Consider the following 25,016-nt stretch of genomic DNA (forward strand, 5'->3'; position numbering starts at 1 on the left):
GAAAGCAAAAGACACAGTTTGCAGTGGAAGGAAATGAAGACCCTGTAACTGATATTTTCTTTCTTTGTCTTCTCCTCTACTTCTTAATCCCAGTCAAATATTAAAACCCAAGTACTGGAAAGAATGTATCATTAACAGAAAATCAGGTGACTTGCAAGGAAACTGGTTTATGAGAGAGAAAATTTGAGTCCACAATGTGTTTAGGAATATTTTTAACACATGCCTAGCATACATAAGTCCTGAGTTAAGTCCCTAGCACTGCAAAAATAAATAAATTAATAATAATAATAATAATAATTTTAATTGTGGGAAATGCTATGGTAGCAAAATGTTTCTAAGTCATACTACACAATAAAATTTTCTTATTTTTCATTAAATATAATTTTTTTTGCTGTTTTTAATTTAATTTGCTGTGTTTCCTATAGCTATTAAAAAGCATTCTGTTTTAACTGAAAGCTGATGATAAAACAAAAGGTGATTTCTCTAAGATAAGAGAAAACTTTGCTTGTGTCCTTTGCAAAAATTCAAAATGTGTCAGATATTTTTGCATCTCGTCTTCAAATCCACTTGTAATAAAGGAATAATTTGAACCATTTGTACTTATTTTTTTCTCTGTATTATAGGAAAATAATCTGGAAAAAAAGTTAATTAGTGTTAGTAATCTTGTTATTAAAAAAAATCATTAAATAGCTGGGTGTGGTGGGCACATCTGTAATCCCAGTAACAAAAGAGGTTGAGGCAAGAGGATCATTAAGTTCCAGGCCAGTTCAGCAATTTTAGTGAGGTCCTAAGCAACTTAGTGAGACCCTGTCTCAAATAAAAATAAAAGGGCTGAGGATGTGGCTCAGTGGTTAAATGCTCCTATGTTCAATCCCCAGTATCAAAAATATGTAAGTAAAATAAAAGTTAAGTATTATGTGTTATCATTGTATTTATATTGTATATCTCCTTCACTAAACACATTTGATTCATTTTTCAGTTCCCCACATTACAAATTGATTTTTCTAGGGATAGCAAAGTTGATGTTCAATACCAAAAGCTGGATGTATTTTTTATTGTTAAGTTTCATTATTAAAAAAAAAAAAAGATGTGGGTTCATATATATAGGCTCATAAAAAGTATTTTCTGATGTGATTTTCTGATTCTACCTTCTTGCATTCTTGATTGTACTGATTTTTACTGAAGACATATGCTATAAATTTAAGACATGTTGAAGACACAACATTTAATATTATTTACAAAAGGAAGGGTTAAGAAAAACACTTGTGTAGCCAAATTTAATATGACTCCTAGCATATTAAAGTTTGATGATGAAAGTATATATAGCACCTGATACATTTGGGAATGCTCACCATTCTCAGATTTAAATGGATACAGTCACAGACTTGAAGGAAGTACTTATCTTATACAGATCATAATTACTCTATCATGAAAACACATTGGTTCAGCTGAGGAAAACCATCCTTTACTCACAAAGTACAAATATTCACAACATACCTTATTTAATACCTCCTAGTATGACATAGATTGAATGTTTTAGAAAATTAAGCCTTAACTTTATTCAGCACTTATTTTCTTTAAACATTCCACATGTGCAAGTCAAAGATAACATTCAATCTTTGTAAGTTTAGTAGACTTTTACTTTGTCCAGGAATTGAATTAAATGCTGAGAAAACACTGATGAATAAATCAGATACAGCCTCTGTCCTTAGAGCTTATGGTCTAGTGGGAAAACAATGTCAATTATTGTAGTTTCTCTTGTGCTGGGCTAGCCCATACATGGGGTAGGGGCGTGGAGTCAAGAGCCGGACTCTGGGAGTTGGGTAGAAGCAGACTTGTGGAGAGCAGCTTGCACAACTCGTTTATTGCGGGAACAGCTATAGTTTTATAGGTTTCTTTGCCCAATCACAATGTGCCATGGAGGATCAGACCACCAGGTCCTATACAGGTTTCCTTGGTAACACTGAGTCAATTTTGGGGGAGTTGTGTACTTTCCTAGGTGGCCGAAGCAGAACGCTCCTCCCCACAGGTTTACATACTTGAGACATTCGCTGCTGCCAGCCAAGGAACTAGGATTTCTCCCAACAAATTATAAGTATGCCCCATGTTACAATAGAGAGGTGTAGGCTATCTCAGGAATATATTTTAGCTAGACCTAACTTTAGTCTCTCCCCAAGTTGTGAATAGGAATAAAGGTAGAGAAGAAACAAAAATTGCACAGAATTTCTTATAGAATAGAAAAGCCCAAATGCTATGAGAGAATAGAAATTTTCTATACATTTCAGGTATTATTCCTTTACTTCTGAGAGGGAATAGCAGAAAGGGTGAGACAAAGGAGCATGTAAGATAGACTTTAAAAGGCAGGTAAGACTTTAGCAAAGATGTAGGGAAGAATGATCCAGGTAAGAGGAGCAGCATCAGAGCATTGCTTTATTTGGAGAATGGCTAGTAGTTCATTTAGGTATAATGAATAATAAGAACTCATTCTTATGCGAGCACTTTCTCAGTCCTAGGTAGTGTTTTAAATGGGAAGTTGTGTTTAATTTAGTAGGCCATAAGTCAGTGAAGTTCTTTGAGAATCAGAGAAGCAAACTTTAGGAAACTTCCTCTGGAATTGTGTGTAGAATGATTTGGAAATTATCTTCCTATACAGTAGAAGTCATAGGAATAGATAGAGTCAATGACAGAACTCTGGAAGAAGAGCTAGTGCTGGTAATATCTATCTGAAGATGCACTAAGCCCTGATTGACCACAGTGTACAACAAGTGTACATAGCTTAGTGATTAAGAGGCCAAGCTTTCAAGTCAGATAATTCTGTGTTCAAATAATTACAATTTATTGCCAGTGGATAAGATACTTATTCATGCTAATTCTACGGGAATTGTGATACCTATAGTTTTCCTGTGTTACAAATATTAAAATGATTAACATTTGTAAAAGCGTTGGTTGGCACTGTGCCTGTCATGTAAGTACTCAGAAAATGTTATCTATTACTATGTTCACTCATTCCATATGTATTAATCAAATATTTACTATATACATGCATGCACTTTACTAGACACTGGGGTAAAAGAAAATCTACATAATCTCAGAATCTACATAATCTTGTGTTCAGTTCAGTAGGGGACACAGAGTACTAAAGTGATGCATATTGTACTGGGTGTTATTGTATCATGAGAGCACAGAGCTAGGATCACTTACTCCCCCTACCTTGAGGCAGGGATAACATCTCCAAAGAAGTGACCTCTAATCTGAGATAGCACTATCAGAAAAGCAACAGTATTATGAAAGGTATGAAAGTACCATGGCATCTATTCTAGCATAGTTTCATCCATGTTGCTTGTAAATAACTGTTAATACTTATCTTAAACTCTCCCAGTACCCCCATGAGTAAGAAACAAGTTCTTTTAGACTAAGAGTGACTAATGATTCATAGCTTACACCTGGTGGCAAGTAAATCCTTTGCACACCCCTTAGGATTTGATGAACTGTGTGTTTTACCAAGTTTGCCCAAACACAATGGGTGCAGTTGTTGAATGTAATAGCTTTTTCTTTCCCTCTTTGAGTGCTTAAATTTTCACATTTTATTTTTCACAGGCCCACAAGTTTCAGAATTTTGGTTGTGTAGTAGTATCGATCCATGTTTTATTATATTTTGTTCTATTTCTGCTAGTATCTTTAGGAAAGCTCAGTTATTCTTTACAAGAGGAATGACTCTTATGTAGGTACAAATGAGTTAGGAAGGCCTCTGAGAGGATACTTCTTAATTATTAACTAATGGTAGCAATATTTGCTTGTCTTGGGAAAATATTGTCCAGGAATGGTGTCATTTTCTGGATATTGATATTTTTCTGAAGAAAAATAAGTAGATTGGAATAATATCAGGTTTATTCTAATTTTTTAGTTCCCTCTATTTATTTTCCTAGGTGTATATAAATGACCTTCTGCACTGTAGCTGTTTATAACTCAAAGTGACATTGGGTATAATTTAGTTTTTACTCTAAAAAGAACCTAGTTCATTTAAATATTAGTAGAATTTAGAGAAAAATACAATTTTCATGTTTGCCTAGTAGACACAAAACTATCTGCTTCTTTTGAAAATCATTAAGGCATGTAATATCTTAAAACAAAGGTGTCCTAATTCAAGATTGCTTCATAGAAGTGTTGTGCTGTGTTTTACTTGGTTAATTTGATTTTAAAATACCTGTATGTTAAACCCAGTGACTGAAAAATTCTGAGTATTCCTGAGTATTCAGATTTTGAAAGTCTTTTTTTCTTAAAGAATAACTATATTATATTAATTGTGAAAATACTATTTTAAGTAAGATACTCCCCAAAATATGTTCATAAATAAGCCAAATATTTTTTCTTATCATTTTTTTTTTAATTATTGAAAAATGCCTCATGTTGTTTTCTTTTCTTTAGGTTCATTGTAGGCAAGGAAGAAATTCCCACACATTCTTATTCACCAGAGGCAGCATATGCAAAAGTGGAACAAAAGAGAGAGAAACATGAGGAGAAACCAAGAAGAATGAATATAATTGCTCTAGTTAGGAAACTTGTGGATTTAATGTGAGTTCTTTATCTTGATATTTTGGCATACTATATGATATTTGTACCAAATTATTTTTGTTTTTAGGTAACAATGTTACTTTCTTTTTTCACCAGAAACTGCATAGAAATTTATAGAAGGCACATTATGATAAGTCAATGTTATTCATTCTCTCTTCTAGGGTAGACCAACATAGGCCTTTAAATTAAGTTTGCATGGAATTAAAATACTGTTCTATTTCCAAGTAGCAAGAGGTTGTAATGGAGAATTTCAGAAAATTCTAATACATGCTAATTGAATATGCCCACTACAGAACAGAGAAAGAAAAGTTCTTGAGAGAGATTCAAGAAGATACAGAAATAATAAGGATCAAGGATTAAGAAAAGAATATTTTGTAAAACAAAAATTTATAAGGGCTCTCAGGCTGAAATAAGAAATCTTTGTGTTATACAAAGGAAAAAAACCTTTATATATGTTCATTTATATTTCCAGTATAGACAATTAATAAAATAAATTTAATAGTTTAAAAATTGGAATATTAGTAAAATCAATCATGGTAGTGATATTTTAGAGAGGGGAAAATGAGTAGCAATATTGAAAGTTAACCTATCAATTATAGGAAGATGAAACTCTTTAAGAAATCAGAAAACTGATCTTTGACTTTTATTTTGCCTTTTCCACTTTGTGACTTTTGACAAGTGATTTAACCACCGAGCATGTCAAAGTCCTTATCTGTAAACTGGGGTTAATAATCTCTATTAAAGATTCTTGTGAGCATTAAGTGAAATAACATATGAAATTGCCTGGTATAATGTATGAGCACAGAACAGGTGTTAAATTTTTATTGAATTTAAAGATTTTTGCCTTCATTTTAGCATACACTGTACACAGAATATAGGAGTAAAGAAAGGACAGAAATAATTGTTGTAGTGAACTTATTTAAAAGCAAGTTAAACCATAGTTATAGAATGATTACCTTAGTGGAGAAAAGGAAGAGTGGATCCCCCTTAATGGAAATTTCAACAAGAATCAGAAGAAAATTCAGAAAATAGTTTCATGGGTGAATGATGCCTTGGGTATTAAAGCTGATCAACTCATGGCAGAACTTGTCAGAGTAGCCTTCATAGGTCCTCTGGGGTGAAAGCAGATGCAGAATAATCCGAACCAAAACAAATAATAAAATAGAGGGGCAGCCCAGGACTTGGGAAGCCCTTTTAAAAATGGTTAAGGATGACAGTTTAGTTGATATCAGGATTTAACTTCACTAATGAAGAGAGTTTAATCATTCTGTTCAGCTCTGATAGCAAGGCTGAAGTATCTTTGAAGAGAACTCTTAGAAGTATGAAGAGTGATGGTTTGCATGAGGCGGTCCTTCTATAGGTCATGTCTTTTTCCATCTCCAGCTTTAATCACTCAGCACTTCACATAACTAGATAGGTCATATCATCCTAATAACATAAGGGTTTAGATCAGTACGTTACTGTCACCTTTGACTAAGAAAGGCTGCCTATATAATCCAGCTGCAGTCTAGAATTGGATTTCTAAAAAGACCTCACTGATCAATTCACAATTGGGATTGGAGAGGTGCAGAGCCAGAACTTTTTTCTGCAACTTTTTATTATAAACAGGAAGGTGTTTATGTCTTCCAGCTATGGAAATAATTAATTAACTAGTCTGAAAGAAGATATAAGGACTGTTTATTTTGGAACACAACTCTTTTAGAGAGAAAGGAAATAGCTAGACTCATATTAGATAGTCTACTTATTTCTTTATGCCAAGGGTGAATAAATAATCCTATAGTCAACACATCAAACAATTAAAATGAGTATGTCCTGAAAATTTCTCTCAACAGAAATGTTTATATTAGACACTAGAGGGTTAAGTGATTTACAGTTAAATCACAAACAGTTTACTTTTGAATTCTCACATGATTTCTATTTCTATATTTATTTTTAAGAACTGAATTTTGAATTCTAATACTGTATCATATTTCTTTTCCAGATGTTTTCTCTCAAATATAATTAAGTATAAATTCCTGTAACCTGAGCACATTCTCATTATGATTTTTGCTCAAGTATGGCTTCACGGATGATTTGTAACCGTTACACTCTGCAATAAGTGATTTAAAGCTTCCAAAGATTTGGCAGGGCATATAGATAATGTATACAGATTTTTCATATTGACTCAAAAATACTTACCAATGTTTTTGTATTCGCATTAAGTATCTTGACTACAATCATTGTGTCAAATGGTAAACAACAATAAAAACTAAAATATTTGCTATCCTTGCTTCTGTATGTCCTAAAAAAACAGAAGTTGCACACATTTATATTAAGTGGTGACATTCTCTTCTTTAGTTTTAAAAAGTTTTAAGCAGATCTACAAATACATACATGCACACATACATTTTAATTATGATTAGTTTAATTTTTTCTTGGTTTAATTTCAGATGCAAGCATGGACCAAGGCATAGATGTTGCAAACACTATGATGATAATTGTATCTCTTATTGCATTAAGGTAAGTTTATTAATATATCTACTTTCATAATGGGGAATATATGTAAAAATAATAATTTCCAAGTAAATGAAAAATTTGACATTAATAATTGCTGTCATTTTTTGCATTTGACAAGGAAAGTAGGTAAAGTATGTGAGAATAGGTAATGGTATTTAATATTTTAATATTCACTTACCTTAATAAAACAACTTTAAAATTAGCTTATCTTGGGCTGATGCTGTCACTCAGTGGTAGAGCACTTACTTGCCTATGGGAGGCCCTGGATTTGATCCCCAGCACTGCAAAAAATAAGAAAAAAAGAGAGAAAGAAAGAAAAAGGGAAAAAATTAACTCATCTAAAACTTATGAGGTAAAAAAATAAGAAAAGAAGAGAAATATTAAAATGTGTACTTGGCAATGTATCCTCATTAGAAGTATATCTTAGAACAGATCTTTGGACTGTGGAATTTGCTCTCTGGATCAGTTCGTATACACTGAGACACACTGTATGTACTATGTACAATCTAACAGTGGTATTTGGTTTTGAATTTATTAATCTATTACTTTTTTTAAAGTCATCAAGCTAATTGGATCATGTCCTCAGTTGTTCTACATTAAGAAGGTTAGCTGTGTCCACTGTGTAAATTCCCTGTACTATACTTGTGTAATAGTTTAAAACTTCTCCCCACCCAGAAAGTTCCTTATCACTGCAGTTAGCCTGGCACAGGTGGCACCGCCTATAGCAAGTTCCTTAGTTTGGCATGGTGCTCTAACAATTCTGATTATTTTAAAAGTTAATGTTCTTTCTTGCAAGGTCCAATCCCCATTTACTGCTGATGAGAAGAGCTGAAACACCCCAAAAGTTAGTCTCCTTATGGTTCCTGTAGAAAGGAGGAATTGTCTGCCTCACATCAGTGCTTATGAATGTGAATGAATGTTTGTGGTCCGCCATTGACAGTGCCATTTGCCTGAGTCCATACTTACTTTCAGAATCCCAAAAGATGTGACCAGGGGTAAAAGCAGTAGAGTGTATTTTCAGTTGTGCTGTGGTTTTTGATACACTCTTTCCAACTTTGATTCCTTTGCCTCACTTTTAAAGTGGAAAGAAAAAAAAAGAGCATTACTGGTAGTCTCAGAATCTGCTGTCTCCTCAAGGTTATTCTTTACAGCTGAACCTGATTGTAGTTCACAGGAAGAATTCAGGAGAGAAACTAAGAGAAGCATTCTGATTAAATCAGAGGTATTTGAGAAATTTGGTGGGGGATTCATATTAAAATTTTTTTGAGAAAATAAGTGATAATTACCAAGCAGAGATTCTTTCAAATGTGTACCAGTATTCTAATAAACTTGATAAAGTATATATAAGTTGGAATATTATATCCATAAATGTAAAACTATTTGGAGACTTGTGGGTGAGGCATTTAGCATGAATACAGTTAATTTTTTTGAGAATAAGCCTTGTTATTCCATGAAGATAGTTAAACCACATGTTAAATCATATCCCTGAGTAAATAGAAATATTAATTGATTGATATTCATATTAATTACATTTTCCTCAACTCACTTACTACTCTTAGCCTCTTCTTTGTTGGTTCACTTTTTGTTGGTCCCTGTACCCACCAACCTCTTCAGTGTCTCTGATGCTTTCTGTCTAAGCTGTCTGAAATATTTTTCTCATGCTACTTCTTCTCTTTGGAGTCTACTTAAATGTCACATTCTCAGTAGTCTTCCTTTACCACTTACTCTAAAATAGACTGCTCTTGTGCCCTGGCTATTTCTTTCATAACATTTGTTCTAATCTGTAGTTGTTTTATGCTTATTTGTTTACTTACATATTTTCTCTTTTTGTAATGAGCATGAGAAACTCCATGAAAACCAGAAGTTTGTATCTTTATTGCCACTGCATCCCTAGCATCTAGTGTAATGCTTGGCACATAGTAGATGTTCAGCAAATATTTTCTGTGTACATGAAAGGGTGGATGAGTAGATTTTCAAAAATTTATTTTATTCTTTTTAATTTTTTGGAAAATAGCATAAGAGGATTGTAACATGATTGTGATCCCTGAAACCCTAATTAATATTATAAGATTATGAATGACAAGATAAAAGTGTGAACATTTCATACTTTAGTTTCAATTAAGCAAATGCATGGCAATTCACAGTAATTGATCTGCCAGTTTACTTTTCATGTTTTAAACAGGTATTAGGTAGACTCTAGTAAATCAACCAATACTTCTTCATAGTAATTCATTCTTTTCTAGACAAGAAAGCTACAATCTAGAAAATACAAACCTGATTTTTAGAACTGAGCATAGAAGCAAGGCTAGGAATGCAGATATATTGCCTTGCCGGTTGGGTTGAGATGGGAAGGGAATGGAAGACCATACTACAATGTATTATCAAGTTTCGTTTAGTGCATCTTATTTGCGGGGAGGGTACTGGGGATTGAACTGAGGGATGATGTACCACTAAGCTACATCTTCAGGCCTATTATTTTTTTTTTTATTAAATTTCTGAGGCCAGCCTCCATCTTGCAATTCCCCAGCTTCAGACCCAGTGACAAGTTTGTGCCACTGTGTCTGGTTTTAGTTTAGGATATCTCAAAATGGCCATCCATTCCCTAGAGATAATTTTAGCCTGATGCAGATGAACACAGGAATAAAAGCATAGATATGATTATATATTCCCTAGGATATTCTTTTAACCTGATTGTTGAAAAAATTTTGTACCAAAGGTCTAAAGAAATAATGAAAAACATTTTTATCTAAAGAATCTCTACTAGTACTAATGATGAAAAACAGTATTCTGTTAAAATTCCCCAAAGAATTTGGTTTTGTGAGCTTTTTTTTTTTTTAAATTTGTGAGCTTTTTTTTTTTTTTTTAAATTTCAGTGCTTTTGTTTCTTAAACTCATTTGTGGTTTAGAAATTTTAAATCCTGGTTATTGTCAACAAAATGTCAAGAAATGGAATTTTGGTGCATAGTCAAGGTTGGCCAGTGCTTATGAGACTTTTTAAATCTTTTGTAAATCAAATAAAGTATACTCACTCCAAGATTTCACTCTTATTTTTAAGATAATTGTTTTAAAATTATTATTTGAGGGTTTAAGGCTTTATTTTGAAATTTATGATATTAAGTATGAGTTTGGCTTTGCTTCTGAGATGGTAAAATTAATATTTTATCAAACTTCAAAATTTGATTGTAAATCAGTTGTCTTCCCAACTTTCTATAGGGTTTTATCAGAATGTTTAGTGTGGGATACTTGATCCAGTGCTGCCTCCGAATTCCCTCTGCATTTAGGCATCTGTTTACACAGCCATCCCGGCTACTTTCTCTCTTCTACAATAAAGAAAATTTCCAGCTTGGAGCTTTTCTTGGTTCTTTTGTTAGTATATACAAGGTAAGGTTTTCAGTGTGATAATAAATAACATGATTATGGTAAGAATGAAATATGACTTTAATTCAACTACCATTTATTTTATTTAATGCTTCTTTTTGCCACATTCATAAATATATTGACACCAAATATACAGTATATTTGGAATTCAGGTAGGAAAAATTTCTTCTTTTAGAATGTTATTTAATATGCTTGACTATATGGATACTTTGCATTTACATATAATATTACAGATTACAAAAACTCCTTTTTCTTTTTCAATGCGCTAACACTCAGAAAATATGAATTTCTTGATATTTCCAGTATCAAAAATGATTATATAACTTGTCTGTGGTTTTTAATCATACTTAATACCTTTTTATTAGTTTATACATATTTCAGACCCTTCAGCTGATATCAATACTTGATTCAATCCATAAAGATTTTCTATTATAAGCAATAAGCAATGACTTATTTTCACTCTTGTATCCACTCACTCTTATTATTTTCTCAAATTACCAGAGTTAACATTCTTCTACCTCCTTCTGGGTATTCCTATAAATGTACACAGATGTATATAAACCCACACCTACACACATATACAAAGACAATTCTTGACACAGTACTATCAGATTTTTTTTTAAAGATCTTTATTTTTAATTTCTTTAAACTATTGATGGACCTTTATTTTCTTTCTTTATTTATATGTAGTGCTGAGAATTGAACCCAATGCCTCACACATGTTAGGCAAGTGCTCTACCACTGAGCCACAACCCCAGCCCCAACTGTCAGCTTTAAGTAATGGCCTTTTGGTGAATGAGAATTGCTAATATGTTAATCATATTACTGACATATTTTATTAAATATCTAAAACTTAAATTCAAATTCTAAATATAGTCTAAATTATAAAGTATGTTAATTAAAGATGATCTGTAAGCATTCATATATATATATGTGTGTATATATATGTATGTGTATATATGTATATGTATATATATATTTCTGTGAAAATTTTAATGCTGAGAAAATTGAAACTGAGTTAATTTATTATAGGTAAAATGGTTATGTATCATTTTAGGTAAAAGTTTACTCCATAAAAGGTAGGTGTGGAAAAAGTATTTTGAAATGAAAAGGAGTAAACAACTACAGACCAACTCAAATAACTTGTTATGAAATCTAACTAATACTAAAGCATTTTTCAATATGGCATTACTAATGTCTTTGAACATGCAAGAGTTAAGGACAAATCACTGGTACTTACATGCATTTCATTTCTCATAGTATTTGTATTTATTCTTAACAAAACCTCATATATGTTTACACGTGTATTGTTTACAACATTATTAGTGCCAGGTTGGTTATTCTCCCCCATCTTGTCTATGTCAGTGTGCATTGTATTTTATTTTACTTTTTGTTTTTCATTTCTTGTACTATTTATTTGCTTAGGAAATACAAACTAATGGCATTAAATTAAGGAAAATAAAACTGAATCAGAAAATCTCATGGAATATACTCACTGATTGTATTCCAAAGTCATATGTGATTTTTTAAAACAAATTTTTCATGCTACTAGCATCTCTATAATATTGTAATTATTATAAAATAATAAACTTGTTTATTTCTGGGTTTTGGTGAGCTGACTCTTTGCTCATTTTGTAATATTCCTTTTTATACCTGGTAATATTCCTTGTTCTGAAATGTACTATGTCTGATATTATTTAGTTACTTCAACTTTCTTTCAATTTGTGTTTAATGGTATGTTTCTATTCTTTTGCTTTATTGTTTTTAAATATTTTTAGATGTCGATAGACCTTTATTTTATTCATTTATTTATATGTGATGCTGAGACTCGAACCCAGTGCCTTACACATGCGAGGCAGGCACTATACCACTGAGCCACAACCCCAGCCCCTGCTTTTTTTAATTAATTCTCATTGATACATTATGATTATATATAATAGTAGGATTCATTATGACATATTTGTACATGCACATAATTTGATCATTTTTATTCCCCAGTACTTCCCCTTTTCCTTCCCACCTTCCTCTTCCTGATTCCTTTTCTCAATTCTGTTGGTCTTCCTTCTATTTTTAGAAGTCTCTAAAATTTTTTCCCCCTCTTTATCTTCTACATATGAGAGAGAACATATGACCCTTTACTTTCTGAGTCTGGCTTATTTCACATGATGTTATACATTTCCATCCATTTTCCTACAAATGACATAATTTCATTTTTTCATTCTTTCATTCATCTGTTGACAGAACCTAGACTAGTTCCAAACTTAGCTATTATGAATTGTCTTGCTATAAACATGGGTATTCATGTATTACTACAGTATGCTGACTAATTCTTTTGAAAAAATACCAATGTGTGGTATAGCTGGGTCATATGGTAGTTCTATTCTTAGCCTTTTGAGCAAGCTCCATACTGATTTCTGTAGTGGTTATACTGATTTGTAATCATACCAGTAGTGTACAAGTGTTTTTTTTCTCCCACATCATTTCAAGCATTTATTATTACTTGTATTCTTGATGATTGCTGTTCAAATTGGACTGAGGTGAAATCTTGATGTAGTTTTGATTTGAATTTCCTTGTTCATTAGAGAAGTTGGACATTTTTTCATACATTGGTTGGTCATTTGAATTTCTTCTTTTGAGAAATGTCTGCTTAGTTCATTTGTCCATTTATTGATTAGGTCGTGTGTGTGTGTGTGTGTGTGTGTGTGTGTGTGTGTGTGTGTGTGTGTGTCTGTCTGTATGTCTGTGTTAAGATTTTTGAATTCTTTATATATTGTGGTTATTAATTCCCTGTTGGAAGAGTAGCTAGCAATGATTTTCTCTCATTCTGTAGCTCCTGTCTTCATGTTCTTTTTTTCCCCTTGCTATGCAGAAGCTTTATAATTTGATGCCATCCCATTTATTAATTCAATAAAAATATGATACATAATTTCTCATTAGAGTCTATCCAGAATAATGACTTCATAACAGATTGTTGTTCATAGTATTTCAAATTTTGTATTTAGTTTAATTTATATAAGATCACCAGTTTGTCTCCAGGGTCATTTAGTGAATCATTCACACATTAATGGTTGTTGTTGTTTTCATGCAATCATGCAGTTTTTTCCTAGAAATAAAATAACTGAAGTCATTGCGTATTTCCCCCTTCAATACAGGGTACTAGTTGCTTCTTGCGTTGGATCAGAAACCTGGATGATGAACTACATGCAATTATAGCTGGTAAAGCAATAATTAAAAGGGAATGATTACAATTTTATCAATCAGTGACAGGAATGAATGGGAAATAGCTTCCAAATTTATTTAATTTCTATGTATCTTCCTTTATCTATTGTATCAAGACACTCATGAAATATTTTGTCTGTGAGTTAAACATATCAGGAACCTCTGGCCATCTTTTGTTCTATATTGCTGGCAATATAATGGCTTGGATCTGCCCTACTACAGGCCAGAAATTTAGAGAATATGTCAGAAGAACATAAATACTTAAAATTTTATATGTGATTAATGGAAGTTCAAGTAGATTTTTTTAAATTATATTTTTGCCACTGGAAAATGATGTATTTTAATAAATTTTGAGAGGAACTTCATCATTTTATAGAAATGAAGAATAAATATTATTTTCTAAACTGAAATATATATAGTTCCTAAGTTAGATTATTTTTCAGATATTTATTAGTAATAATTCTACTATTAGTATTTTAGACCCCATCCCTGTAGAAAAGTGTGAACCTACCATTAAAAATAATTTGAGCTGTTAGGAAAATAGATGAATAAATATTCCCATTTAAGATCAGAGGTACCAATAGTCTTTAAAAAGTTATTTTTAAAATGTTGTATTTGCCAAAATCACTACTGTTTTAAACAGTAGTTTAATACATAAACCAGAACTGTTTGTTTCTAATTCTGTTTGTTTCTAATTTCTAATTTAATTTTTTAAATTTAAAATATGTGATAAGAACTCACTCTATTTTAATGTCATCAAGTGTATTATTGTCCTTGACTGTGTTGTATCTAGAGGCAGTGCTGGAGTCAATTCTGTACTATTTAAATGAATTAACATTTCTGATAACTTAATAACAAAGAAATACTGATCATTTTTTTCATATTTGTTATTTCAGGATTTTTGGCGGGTATATCAATGATGTTTTATAAAAGCACAACAATTTCCATGTATTTAGCTTCCAAACTGGTAGAGGTAAGCAAACAATTTTATGCATGAACAGTTCCAAAGGATATAAAGCTTTTTTTTAAACTTCTAATTGCTTTAAGCACAAATATATATCTTCACTACAAAAGCAAATTCTAATTCTATAAAACTATTTACAGTAACTTCTCCCAATTTTTTTCTTTTTGTGTGTACTATTTTTAAATATATACAAATGTAGAAAGAATAGTGTAATTAACCTTTGTGTATCCATCATGTAACTTCAATAATTATCAGCATTTGACTAATCTCCTTTTATCTACATTTCCCAGCCCCCAGGTACTGAATTAATTTAAAGTAAATCTCAGATTTGTATTATTTCATTCATAAAAACCTCAGGGTAGACTTCTTAAAAACAAATCAACATTATCATGAAAGTAGAACCACATTTCAAACACCCAATAATTCCTTAATATTGTCACATATCTAATTAGTTTCTTCTTTACTGATTATCTTATAAATATTTTGTGCAATATCTTTGAATCAAAATGCAAAATCTCTTAATTTATGATACTTACTTTTTTTCTTCCTCCTTTTTCCATTTTTTTTTTTTTAATTTGCTTTTTTTCTTTTAAATCTCCTGCCATTGATTCGGTGAATATCTAGGTCATTAGTTCTATGGAATTTCCCACATTTTGTATTTTACTGATTGCATCTCACTGGTATTGTTTATTATGTTTCTTTAACTCATATATTTCCTATAAACTGTTAATTAGATCTAGAGGCTTAAGCAAATTCAAGTTCAAGTTTTGGAGGTGAGGGTAAGTGGCAGAAGTACTTTACAATTTTTTTTTTTTTTTTTTGTGGATGAACATTCCATTGTATCACATTAAAAGTCACATAAATGTCTGGTTATCTTCCTATTGATACTAAAATTGACCAATGGTACCAACTGTTAATAGAGCCAGTGTAAGATTTCTAATAGCCTTTTCCCTAATAGTTTTAGCAGCTATAAATGATCATTACTGGGATCATTACTGATCATAATCTGTTGTTACATCTTTTGTATTCACCAGCTAGAATGTTTCTAAAAAGAACTTTTCCATTTTAAGTATTTGGCTACTCTGAAATAGTTTGTTTCAGGACAATGAAAATAAAATGCTTGATTACATCCCTTATTTGTCAGTGTTCAGAATGAGTTAGTACCTACCTTGGCATTCTGCAAAAGTAAGTTATGGGTGTTTATTTTCAGATATCATTATGAAGACATGGATTTTAGCATATCTGATTTGTTTCAACCCAGTGCATTCATTATGCTCAAATTGTTCCCGTCTTTGGCTTCAAGAGCCTCCTAAGTTGTCTCCTGTTTATTTTGACATATGCCATTATATTTGGTCCCTGCCTTGATATATAAGATATTCCAGGCTCATCTGAGACATTTTCTGTCTCAGACATAGAATCAGCTTTTTTCCCCAATGGTTCCTAGTTTCTCTTATTGGGAAAAGATATTTAGAGACTTCAACTAGTGTTTTTGCTTCCAGGTTGATCGTTGTTTCTTGGTCTTTCCAGTGAACACACCTTGAGGATTTTTTCTTCCACCTTTCTTTTTAGAGAAAGAGAGAGAAAATATGTTTGGAGTTTATAGGTATTTCCAGTTAAAAGTTAAGATTATAGATTTTATTTTACTTGTTAGATTTTTAAAAAGCTTTATCTTGCTCCGAAAATCTGTGCCCCTATTGACATTAAGAGAAGTGTATATATATTTGCTTTTCCTAAGTGTGTTTGTGGGTGCATGCACGAGGAGGAGAGATGGGGAGAGGGAAGGTATACATAATGAAATCAGGGAGACAGAAGAAGCCATTTTTAAGATGAACATTCTGGATATTATATGGAAAGTATTTTGGAGGGAGGCAAATGATAGAACCAGGAGTATCATCTTCAACTCCAGTCTTGAAACCCCTGTTTGTTTCAATCTGATGCCTAGAGTTTTGGAGAAAAAGCTTGGAGAACAAAGTCTTTAGCAGAAGATGACAACTCATTTCAGAATAGAAGCTATAAAGATGGAAAGAAGTACACAGATATGGTTTGTTTGGTAATAGAGATAAGACTTGTTAATAGGGAGGAAAAAAAAGAGTAAGAAATAGAAAATAACCCCAAGATAGCAAAATATATTCTTTGATACAGGAGGAAACCAATATTGAGATCCAGCTTGTAACAGGTGTTTTACAGCTGCTTCCCTAAGTGACTGCTTTTTTAAGCCAAGCAGTGGCATCACTCTGTTTCTAATGTCATCAGGTCATATCTTATCTTGGCAAAACAAACTGGCATGTAAAGTGTACTGATGAGGAAATTTTTAATAAAGAAAATTAGAAATTTATGCTTATTATGTCCTTTGTGAAATTAGTTAAAATGGTGTAATAGGCAAGCATTTTTCTATGATTGAAATTAATTTTATATTAAAAGTTTTCAAAATAATGGCCAGCATATGACTGTTTATCTTGTTTCCTAAGTACATTGTCACTTTGTATGCATCCTACACTTTATATATATCCCAATCCCTATTTACATTACATATATTTACTCCTCAATATTTACTTTCAAATTTAATGTGTTAACTTCATTCTTTGTTGCTTTGCTCTTTGATTATGGTAGCTCTTATGTATCCTGAGAATTTTTTTATGACAAAAGAGGATATAACTTTTAAAAAGACATTTATTTGGCAAATAGAGTGGGTATTAAAGACCATGCAAAGATGATAAAGAGAAGGTCATTGCCACTGTCAGTGACTTCTTTTTAGTTCTCATTCTTTTTTGTGTTCTTTATTTTGTAAATGATTCATATCTTATACCTTCCTGAACCTTCCCCTCCATCCTATTATAACATCCGTCTTTCTTGGCCTGCTTTATTACTTTCATCACTAGTTTTACTTTAGCTTTCTCATATACTCGAAAGCTCTTTCTATGTATTTTCACTTGTTCTAGCCATATAGATTTGCTGGCAGTTCCCTTTCTCTGTGTGTGTGTGAGAGATGCTTTCATGCCTGTTTGTTAGTCTTCAGTTTTTCTTTTATTGAATTGTTGATACTATGCATCTTTAAGATGGTTCAATTAAAAGTGTGATCAGCTGACTAGTGCTAGTTTGTCAACCATTTATAACTACTCATGACAAGCATGACAACGTAAGTATAGTAATATAGTAATTCAGAGTAGGCACTGGAAAAACCCTCCCCCATTTTTTTCCCTCAGTACTGGGGATTGAACCCAGGGGAAAGCTATTTCTGAGCTTTATTTTATAGCCTTACTTTTATTTTTTATTTTGATCCCGGGTCTTGCTAAGTTGCCCAGGCTAGCCTCAAACTTGTGATCCTCCTGCCTCAGCCTCCCATGTATTTAAGATTACAGGCATGTGCCACCATGCTTGGCAACATTTGGGGAACTTTTACAGCTATTTTGCAGAGTAATGTTGTCTTTTGAAACTCAGAGTGCAAGTTTGGTTCAATTTTGTAATTTTTAAATGTATTTTTTCTAGTAACTCATTTTATTATAAATGCCATTAATCCATGGCAATTGTAAATTCACTGCAAATAGAGAAACACTACTTAAAATTTGTCTTTCTGATAGTCTTCTTGGTCCTCTGTTCCACAAGAAGTAGTTGTTCCCTATTTTGGGGAGCTAAATAATATGTAATATATATAATTACACCTCTTTTCTAACTCTTACCATAGTGCATTAATGATATGTTATGCATTATTTTTTGTTCATTTCTAGATCCCTTGCTCTCAGCATTGTTCTCAGCATACAGTTGACACCATTAATGTTTACTGACTGAGCAAAGGAAGGAAGGAACAGATATAACGAAGAAGGGAGGACTTAAAAATCTATAAAAAGCATTGAAGAATAAATGACATAAAAGCAGTAGCAATAAAGTGCTATTGAATTTCACAGAAAAGTATTGCTATTCAAAGCTAAGGTTTAGAGTGAAGGAATGAAGGAAAGGGAAGGGCTGACACTTAACATTGTCACAGAAGATATACTATGATTTGAACTCTGAAAGAGTTAGGATTCAGAAAAATAGAAAACATAACTGTAGGTAGAGGGCATATACCATTAAACTATAATGTTAATGCTTGTTTAATGTTTTTTAATATGACTCTTGCATTATGCTTATTTTGCAGACAATGTATTTCAAAGGCATTGAAGCAGGGAAAGTTCCCTATTTTCCTCATGCAGATACTATTATCTATTCCATCTCTACAGCAATTTGTTTCCATGCAGTAAGTATAGCTTTTGAAATGAGAAATAGAAATTTCTGTTTTTAATTTACAGTAAGCCAGAGGGGGAAAAATAAAAACCTGGGAACATAACATTACTTTTTGTTTTTTCAGCAAGATAGCTTGTATGTTTCAAATCATTAAACGTTAACTTAATGGGCCAGGCCCTGTTTTATGAGCAGACCAATTTTTAGGTTTAAACAGTGTGCACTCTATAGGTAAATCCTTACTCCAGAACAGAGGTTAGAATTCCTTACCTTCTTGGAGAAAAAAATTCCATGGGTAAAATATGAATGATTGCATTTGGCCAGCATTACTCAGAGAATGGAGAGGGGAAAAGAAATAGGTTAGTAGAAGTTTAAATTCTGTAATCATCATTATTGATGTTAATGCTTTAAAGGGCTGTTGCAAAGCTTTGAGGAGAGCTTTTATTTGCTCTTTCTTACAGGAATGCTGCTATATTAATAAACTCATTAAAATCATTGAAGTGTCAGCTATCTAATGGATACTCAGTAAATGCTTCCTGATAATAATGAATTACTCAATTATTATTCCCAAAGCAGCATTTCTATTTGAAGGCATATTTATAAATATTCTTCAATGTTATTGACTTAAATATGTTATTATTTTCACCACTATCATTTTTAAAATACAACGTGCAGTAAAGAGATAAAAATCATTGCTTAAGACTTCAGATGTATTTACTAAAAAAAAAAAATCTCATATTGAATAATCTTAGGCTGTCATGGAAGTTCAGACCTTGCGACCATCTTACTGGAAGTTCCTTTTAAGGCTCACCAAGGGCAGGTAAGTGACTGTGATGTGTTCAGTGTTTATGGAGAAAAAGCAACTTCTATAAAAAGATTATCAATCTCTTTTTCTCCTTGAGGAAATATTCTTTCAGTGATAAAGTTAGTATTTATATATAAACCAAATATGACCAAGTTAATGAGAAATATTGAATTTACATGATTCAGACTATTCTTTTCCTTATAATATTTTAGATATTTTAAGTGTTCTGTTATTTGCTAACTGCTAATTAGTAACTCCACAAATACTTAAGTCTACCTTTTTCAATCTTTGTCTTCTTTTTGATTAAAAATATTAAAAATATTCATTAAAATGGTTCATCTCTATATAATTAATTGATTTCAGTATGGAAAAATAACCATCTTCTGTTGCCTGATATTGTAAGTGTACTTTCCTTTCTTCTCCTCCTTTTCCTCCTCCTCTTCCTGGTCTTTATTCTTGTTCTTCCCTTAATCCAAATTTAATCCTTTGAGAGAGAGCTTGACCTAATGGAAAGAGCATGAGCTTTGGAGTCATGGAGACCTGAGTTTGACTCCAGCACTGGTACCTTTAACCACTTTTCTGTGGGAAATTTATTTGTCCTCATTAATCTAATTTTCTTTCCCTTTGTAATGAAACAATTACACATACTGTCTTAATCTGTTTTGTGTAGTTAAAACAATACCTGATGCTGGATTACATGTAGAAGAGAGGTTTATTTGGTTCATGATTTTAGTAACTGGGAGGTCCACATAGCATGGTGCTACTACCCTTTTGGTAAGGGCCATCAGGCTATATCACAATGTGGCGGATAAGCAGAAAGGAACTGGCGGCATGCCTAGCATGTGATTTGAGCTTGCTTTATAACAACCTGTTCTTGGGAAAACTAATTTACTCCTACAGGACCCAACCTGTTCAGTAAGGCTAGCATTAAACCATTCATGAGAGTGAAGTTCCCATCTCTTAATTACCCTCCATTAGGCCCCACCTTTGAAAGGTTTTACCACTCCCTCAACATTACTACACTCAGACTAAGGTTCCAGCACACTAACCTTTTGGGGACAAACCATATCACATACATTGTCTGATTTTGGGAAAATTAAGATGTTCCTTGTAGTGCTTGGCACTTACTAGGCACTCACTAAATCATAGCTGCTATTAATTTTACTATCATTAAAAATAATATAAAAAATGCTAACATCGTGCTTAATGTATCCCAGATACAGTTTCAAGATTCACATTTATGATTCTTATGTAAACTTAATCCTTAAAATAGCTTAACTTAATGAGTGTTATCATCTCCCTAGTTTTGTATTTGAGAAAACTGAGAATCAGAGAAGTTAGCTAATCACACAGCTAGGAAGTAAAGGAGCTGGGGGATAAGCCAGACATTCTGGCTTCAGAATTCTTCCTTTTAGGTTTGACACTGTCCATCCTTTATATTATTATTGTTTTATCACGTATTTTTTGGTGTTCAGATTCTTTGAAAATTAATGAGTTTTACCCAGTGATTATTTTGGAAGGGAACTTACTTTGGAAAAGTACTAAAAGTCACATTTAATGACTCTTGAAATATTGATGCTGGCCAGTGATTCAAAACTTACTTCATTCTGTATCTTCTTCAGAAAGGAAAAACTTGTGAAAAGGCAGAGACACGAAAGGTCCATTTTGTACATAAGCTAAACGTGTCTTTTAAAAGCACCTCTTAGGTTAGGTGATGGATAACATGAGGGTATATTTTTACTCTGTTGTATCTGTTAGAAATTGGAAGACCTGTATGCTGTTTGCATTTTAATCATTAATATTTGATGTGTTTTCTTTTGATTATAAGACATTAAGTTCTCAAATTATGAGAGAATTATATTTAACAATTTTATTGGTAAATGTTAGCTCATTCATCGTTTACTTAATTTCTTATGATTTCCTTCACCAGAAAATTTTCTGTTTGACATACTCAAGTGAAAAAAACTATAGAAGGATTTCAAATGATGTAATCTATGGTTTGGGGATTATCTCTTTAAATATTATACAATGAGTCTTGGTTAGTCCTTTCTGTTTTCCCATTCCATGAGAACTAAGTCAAATAAAGGAAATAATTTTATTTTATAAACTTCCTTAAATACTTCTTCATTGTTTCCTCTGTTTTACAGATTTGCTGTCATGAATCGAAAAGCCCTGGATGTTTTTGGTACTGGTGCATCTAAACACTTTCAGGGTTTCATCCCCAGATTGGATCCAAGATACACAGTTGTAACACCAGAGTTGCCCATGGAATTTTCTTGAAGATGACTGTAATTTATTAATGTGACTATGTTTCATCATTATATCCTGAAGAGTTAATTATGTTGAATACAAAGAAGGGGGCCCAGCTCGAACTTCAGTGTTATTTCAATGAGAGATGCTTTTTTGTTTTGTTTTGTTTTTCGTACCAATCAGAAATACAGAAGCTTTTTAGGAAGGTGTTGCTTAATAATTAAGCTTCCTCTGTAGCCAGAATCTGATTCTGGATCACTGTGTAGTGGTTGATATTGTGATATATTATTGATTAAATTATGTTCACAAATGATATTGAATTATCTATGTAGAAATGTAATACCAAGAGTACACTTAAAATTGCTTAAAAGATATCTTTAGTTCATTCCAATATAATTCTTAGTTAAAACTAAGAATATTTCTTATTTTAGGATTTACAAAGGATCACGGGTACATGGATTTGGTCTGTGATTTTTTTAACCTTTGAATTGGTATTGTAGCAGTAGAATGTTATAGATTTGAAGGAACTCTCCACACACAATGCTGCTTTAGTATAGAGCAATGTAATTGGAGAAAAGTGGCCATTCTTACTTCAGGGATGCAAAGATGGGTCTTATACCATTGGGGTAAATGTCGTGGTATCCATGCTCTTTTTTTTCAACCATCTCTCTCCATTACTGAGCTGTTTGGCTCAGTAAACCTACATACTAATGGCAGGTTAAGGAACAAATGGAAATTGACATATGTTTTAATCTTTTACAATAGCATTACACTTGAATATTTAAAAACAAATATTTAAAAACAAATCTTTTAAATTTCCTATAGGTATATTATGTCGTCATTTATAAAGGCTGAATTGTTTATAAATCAGTTTGTATGTCACTGTTGTTTTAGAAGGGATCAAAGTCCTATGGAACAAAAGAAGTGTTGTGAAGCTTAGCAGTTTTTACCCTATCAGCTGTTTCACTTAAATAATGGATATTTTACAACTAAAAACAACATAAAATTCCAGTAGTAAAACGTATTTTATCACTAATTTAATTCATGTTCCCCAGCTTCCTTTATAGAAATGTCATCTTTTTTACTCTAGAATAAAGAAGTGACAAAATGTAGTCACTTCCTGATGACGAAAGTAGTTCAGGACAGCTGATGAATATATGATCACTACTTACGGTTTTTCAGGGAAAAGTTTTACTTTTCTAAGATAATAAAAGGCTTAAAGTGATTGTGATGTCTACAGGGAATGTAACATCTAGAAGTGATGATATTTTTGAAATACAATTTTGTTGCTGAAAAGTTTTTAGGCTATGGTAAATCATGCAGTAGAATTTGTGTTACAATAGGGAATTTAATTTAGAGGTTAAAAATGCATTATTCCCCATATTAAATTTCATCAAGCCTTGTACACTTCTGCTTATTTGTCATCCTATCTTTGGTTGTTATGGAAAATTGAAACCCAGCAAAAAGGCAGATTCTAGTACTGTGGTAACAGAGAGTCACTTCAGTTGGGTCAAAATTTTGCATTGTGGTTAACTTTTTAGAGTAGACTTATCCATTTGGCCATACTGTTAAGGGATCATTTAGGTTTCAGGCTTTGAAATTGATAAATAAATGCAGTTTTAAGTTTTTATTCACTGGAATCAAAATGATGATTGGTACTGTGTTTACTTTTTAAAATGAAGTATTAAAACACTGAGAAAGCACCAGCATGCACCTCATTTTCCCTGTTCAGATTTTGTTTGTTTTATTTTTCCTATCAGGTTAAATATAGTCATTTTAATCCATAAGTTGTTATTTTCATTGACATTAAAAAACTATGATATTGAAAAATACATTCTATTGAAATTTTCTAGAATTGTTTAGCAGAATTTTGCTGGTCAAGGTACATTTCTGCAATATATACACATATGTATATATATATATATAAACAAATTACAATCATTTTTATTTTATATAAAATATAAAACACATCACAAAGCAGAATATAGTAGTGAATATATAGATTGAATGAATAGTTAACTAATTTGCAGTGAGGAATCAAGAAGTCCAGTTTGATTCCAGTATGGCAGATTGTAAAGTATACTTGTTCAAGCAAACACAAAGAAACTTTGTGTTCCTGAAGACAAAGTCTCTTTCTACCTCTAACTAATCAGGTATTGATTGACAATGTATTGGCATCTTAAATAAAGTCAAATAGACCTCTCCATTCCAAAATAGGTTTTTGTTTTTAAATTCATTTAAATTCTCGAGAAATCATGTCCAAGTAAGTTTCCACCAGGCCGATAATTATAAACAATTATATGCCCCTTAGTCTTTTCAACATTTTTATGTAGAATGAAAAACTGCATTTGGAGAAGTGGTAATATGGTTATTTCATTGCTATTTCCTGTATTAATAAAATCCTAGAGCTTGTACCAACTAAGTAAAGATTGAGATTGCAATATAACCAGTTGTCTCAAATCTGTTAAAACTCTTGTTTTCCATCAGGTAGTTTCAGTGTCCATTCTGAAACTCATTTATGAAAGAACATCTTTGGTTCTGTTCTTTTCTCATAAATTCTGTAACTTTTTTCTTGATCTATTAACATGGATGTCACTCAGTTGATACCTACTTCATTATTTTTTCTTTTGCTATTGTTTAGTCAGCTATTTAATTTATAATTTTATCTCATTATTCTTTCAGATTTTATAATTCACTTTTATGTAGTACAAATATGTGTTTTGTGATGGAACTCACATTGGGTATTTGCCATATTTTCTTGAATATACACATCCTTATAGATTGTGCCTAGACTAACATTTGATTTAGTTGATAATGCTGACAAAAAAATAAAATGTTTCAGCTTTTATTTCATCTATCCCTGAGTTTCTAAATCCTTTGCCAGTGCATAGATGATAAAATCAATGTTCTTAACTCTCAAGGAGTTTGGCCACCTGCCTGTGCTGCAGTCTGTCCCAGTAATGTTGGCTGAGTATCCTCCTGGCAGGTCTGTAGGTGAAAAATCCACTGGGAGCAGTGACTCAGGTGTTCTTGGTGCTTTTGGAGAAGAGAAATCCTTAGTCAAAGGATGAATTGAATTCTGCTCGTGATTTATTTTTATTGTATAAGTAGCAGGTA

The 25,016-nt window shown here is 32.1% G+C and overlaps 1 protein-coding gene across 9 annotated transcripts in view; it reads left to right on the plus strand.

The window, feature by feature from the left end:
- Window positions 1-24,752, plus strand: part of TMEM135 (transmembrane protein 135) — a 235,224-nt gene extending 210,472 nt beyond the window's left edge. For all 9 annotated transcript variants that reach the window (XM_079105603.1, XM_079105605.1, XM_079105600.1 and 6 more), the window contains 8 exons: window positions 4,426-4,572; window positions 7,002-7,071; window positions 10,282-10,449; window positions 13,599-13,662; window positions 14,562-14,638; window positions 18,762-18,860; window positions 19,597-19,664; window positions 21,797-24,752. In XM_079105603.1, coding sequence (XP_078961729.1) covers window positions 4,426-4,572; window positions 7,002-7,071; window positions 10,282-10,449; window positions 13,599-13,662; window positions 14,562-14,638; window positions 18,762-18,860; window positions 19,597-19,664; window positions 21,797-21,929 — 826 coding nt within the window. In that variant the 3' untranslated portion in view covers window positions 21,930-24,752. The remainder of the gene's footprint in view (window positions 1-4,425; window positions 4,573-7,001; window positions 7,072-10,281; window positions 10,450-13,598; window positions 13,663-14,561; window positions 14,639-18,761; window positions 18,861-19,596; window positions 19,665-21,796) is intronic.
- The last annotated feature ends 264 nt before the right edge of the window (window positions 24,753-25,016 follow it).

Source organism: Sciurus vulgaris, assembly GCF_902686455.1.
Source record: "Sciurus vulgaris genome assembly, chromosome: 11".
NCBI lineage: Eukaryota > Metazoa > Chordata > Mammalia > Rodentia > Sciuridae > Sciurus > Sciurus vulgaris.